This window comes from Nestor notabilis, unplaced genomic scaffold (assembly GCF_000696875.1).
Source record: "Nestor notabilis isolate BGI_N333 unplaced genomic scaffold, ASM69687v1 scaffold3407, whole genome shotgun sequence".
Classification (NCBI taxonomy): Eukaryota; Metazoa; Chordata; class Aves; order Psittaciformes; family Psittacidae; genus Nestor; species Nestor notabilis.
The window spans coordinates 1-3,967 of NW_009937669.1; the positions used below are offsets into that span (position 1 = coordinate 1).

The following is a 3,967-nucleotide window of genomic DNA, read 5'->3' on the forward strand; positions in this document are numbered from 1 at the left end:
CCTCGCAGCAGCTCCGGGGCCTCCTCTGAACTTTCTCAAAGCACGTCCACATCCTCCTTTTATGTTCATGCTGCAAGGTGGGATTTCTTTCTTTCATGGGATTTCACTGGAGCCTCAGTTGAGCCTCTTACATGCCCAGCCTCTGTTGAACTTCAAGGAAGAATCAAACACAAAGGCTCAAAAGGGGTTGAGCTTTTGTCCATCTTGGAAAATAATGTGCTTTTAACAGAAAAAAGTGAAAATTACCATACTGCAGAGGTTAGGACCAAATAAATCAAACTTATACTTCATGTCTTCTACCCTGATCTTTCATGTTGGAGGCTTGACTAGTTCAACCGTCCCCATTCAGATTTAACCGATCTTACTTCTATAAAAGTATAAGAAAGAAACAAGCTACAGAACTCTTTGTAGGCTGCTTTAAGCTGGCAAGTGCATTACAGAGGAATCAGAAGATGGTCCCGTGGAAAGGAACAACGTGCAGTGATGTGCCATGAGAGAGGCACCCGAGAGAGCTGGAGTTACACAACGAAATGACGGAGTTTTACGTTCAGCGCTTTCTCTTTCGTCAGTAAATCCTCACTGTGCTTCCTGTAAGCATCGAACTGCAGCGCGAGTTCATCGTACGCCTGCCTGCTGCTTTCCAGCTCTCGCTGGAGCTCCTGCACCTTCAGCTTGCTGTCTGCTGCTGCCGCCTCTTTCACCACACGCTTTCCTGCTTTCTGCTTGGCTTTTTCTGCCGTCTCCAGCTTCTTCCACAGCTGCTGAATTTCCTGTTGCTTGTCCTGCAGAGCTTTGCCCCTCTCCATGGCCAGGTTCAGTAGCTGCTTTTTCTCCTCTTTGGCCCTCTGCAGCCTGGCCCGCAGCTCGCTGTCCTGGGCTTTCTGCTGGCTTTCCACGTGCTCTGCCTTCGCCAGGGTTTGTTGGTGCTGCTCCTGTAGGCACTGCAGCTGGCTCTTCAAGGAATCAACCTCCCAGGCATAGGCGCTGGCTTGCTGGCTCTGAGCTTCCAGCAGCTCCTCTTCCCGCTCCTGCGCTCTGCAGGTCTCGTAAGCGCATTTCTCCTGTAAGGAGTCTAACTGCTCCGAGAGCTTCCTGGCCTGGGTAGCAAGCTGGAGCACTTCAGCTTCCTTCTCCTTCATAGCCTGGCCGAAGAGCACTTCATTCTTCTGCCGCAGGCGCTCGTTCTCCTCCTGCAGCTGCATGTTCCGTTCCCGGTGTTCATCCTTGAACTGGATCATTTTTTCATGGTTGTCAGCCAGATCCTTGAAGCGCCACTCCAAACACTGGATCTGCTTGGTCTGGGCTTTCATCTTCACTGCGTCCTCTGTCCTCAGTTTCTCCAGCTCCATGTTTTGTTGCTCCAGGCCTTTGCAGTGTTTGTATGCATCCTCTGCTTTTTTCTTCAACATACAGATAAGGTGGTGCTGTTGTTCTAGGTGTGAATATAGCAACGCCTTCTCGCTCTTCTCATCTTTGGGGCTCCTACAGAGTTCTTTCAGGCCTTTTGTCAGATCTTCAATGAGTTTTCTCATCTTTGAATCACTCGTGGAGTTGGCCATCACTGCTTCTCTCCCATTCTGAGCCATGGAGCCCCTGTCTCACACAGAGATGAGAAAACAAGAGACAGATGAGCCCTATTGGAGTGAGTCCAGAGGAGGCCATAGAGACGCTGCAAGGGCTGGAGCAGCTCTGCTCTGGAGCCAGGCTGAGAGAGCTGGGCTTGTTCAGCCTGGAGAAGGCTCCAGGAAGACCTTAGAGAAGCTTCCAGTGCCTAAAGGGAGTGACAAGAAACCTGGAGAGGGGCTTTTGTCAAGAGCATGTATTAGCTTTGCTAATTATTCCTTCTCAAAGTGGTGGTGTTGTAGCAAGAACTACTCTTATATTCAGGTAAAAAGCTTGTACGTGATAAAGCTGTAAATAATTCTTTAAGCAATCTTTCTTCTCTGCTTTTATTTTCTCCTACAGATCTGGTATTATAAATGCAAGGAAAACATGGAGGGTTACATCGAGCTTCTCATTGATTTATAAGATTTTAATGGTGTATCACTGGTTAAAAATAACTGAGTAACCTTATCCCATGCTTAGAGATTTATGAATGAAATAAATAGAAGATCTGTAGAATGCTGATAACTACCCAGTGCCCTGTGGTACAAAGACACTGCGCCTGGAGAAATGGTTCATCCTTTGCCGTTTTGCTGGATTATTTTAGGCATGTAAGTTTTAAAGTCTGGTTCCTCGTGTAAAAATAAAGGAAATATTTATATTGCATTGGCAGCCAAGTCATTACTGGTGCCTGGTTGTATGGCAGTGTACCCAGAGATACGAAATGTTAGTCTAAAACTAAACCAAAACCAAGTTTTTCATTCAGATGTAGACCTTAAACCACATGGCATGTGACACAGCATGCCAAGAATCAGGCTTTGCGAGTTCTTGGCTTTGACTGGAGGTAAGGGGAGGACAGGGGAAGGAGCCAGCTTAAAAAAGGAGGAGAAATATTGTACAGCAAAACTGAATTAATGCCTGTGAAGCACGGACAGCTTCAGAGCTGTGGTGACCATTAGCATGGACACAACCTCCATCTCCACAGTCCTGCACTTTCCTACTGCTGTTGCTACCTTGGCTTTTGCCAAAACGTTTAGAAGTCACAGAGGAGAAGGGGATGGACAGAAAGCTTTAGGCTGTCCAGTGGAAGCACAATGAAGTGCAGTGTTTAATAGGAGAGAAACATTTTCTTACCGGGTGTTTTCTTTCCCCAGCTGGTTTGTTGTCACTACTGCAGCGGGGTTTCTGTCTCCGTGGAGATCAGAGGTGGAATCCAGTCACCATGGAGCTGGTGCCTTTGTCCTGGCTGCCTGGAACTGGGCCAGGGGCTGAAGGAGCTGGGAGTGTTTCTTAGCAAAACAAACACTGCAAATGCTCTCAGAAGTGCACAGATTTGGTAAAGGGAAGAGGATTTCCACACGTCTGAAGAGCTCCTCAGCTTGTGCCCTGTGTGTGCCAGAGGAGCTCAGAATAGCAGGATCCATGGTAAGTAACAGCACAGCCCTCACCCTGAACAACCTGCAGCTTTATTGAGCAGTGAATGAAAAGCCTGGCTGATGGGATAGGGGAGAAAAACAGCCAGAAGGAGGAAGTCAGTGCAGGTGTTGCTGACTCCACTGGAAGAGAATACAAAGCACAGAGGAGTGAGTGATGTGGATAAGGGATATGAAGCAAAGAAGACAAGGAGGCTGCAGTACCAGATCCTTCAAAATGGATAAAATCAAAGCAGGTTTGTGGGCTTGCTTGCAGAAAAGGGATGTTTCTGGAAAAACAGAGTGTATCAGGAGAGCTGGGACTTTGATGCGTGGTTTATAGGCAGCTGGTGTAATTTAGAATACATATACACATGTATAGGCATATACATATATTTGTACCAAAAACAAATAAAAACCATTCCAGACTAAAGCAAAGATGAGCTTGTAAAGTGAAGGGGGGAAATAAAAAAATAACAAAACCCACCAAATCCAAAAGGAAAAAGGTTTGGGGCGGGGGGATGTTTCTCCAAACAAGAATGAATATAAAGATGTTCTAGGAGTACAGCTGCTTTGTCATAAAAGTGAACTGGAATGAAGCATCAAAGCATAGGTATGAACTTATCAAAGTGCCCTTTAGTTAGTAACTAACTACACACCTTTAAAGCTTCTGCTATGGGTGACTAAAACCTTTCACCTGCAGAGCTGTTCTGGTTTTAAGAAACTGGTTTCTTGAAATTTTCTGGCGTGATCAACTTTGTAAACTTGCATTTCCCTCTCAGCACATTATCAGTGTGGAACATCCCACTGTAGTTGAGAATGACTATGGATTTGGTGGAAGGCTGTGTTAGTATGTGAGCCACGTTCAAAGAAGTGTCAAAAAATGCCACTAATAGCTTTTAAAAGATAAATTTTGCATGTCTTCAGTTAGATGTTTAACACAAAATTCCTGC

General features: G+C 45.9%; 1 protein-coding gene across 1 annotated transcript; it reads right to left on the reverse strand.

Moving 5' to 3' along the window:
- Positions 1-518: 518 nt before the first annotated feature.
- Positions 519-1,586, reverse strand: CCDC89 (coiled-coil domain containing 89). The gene has a single exon (XM_010018925.1). The coding sequence runs from the start codon at positions 1,584-1,586 to the stop codon at positions 519-521; it is 1,068 nt and encodes a 355-aa protein (XP_010017227.1).
- Between the last annotated feature and the right edge of the window lie 2,381 nt (positions 1,587-3,967).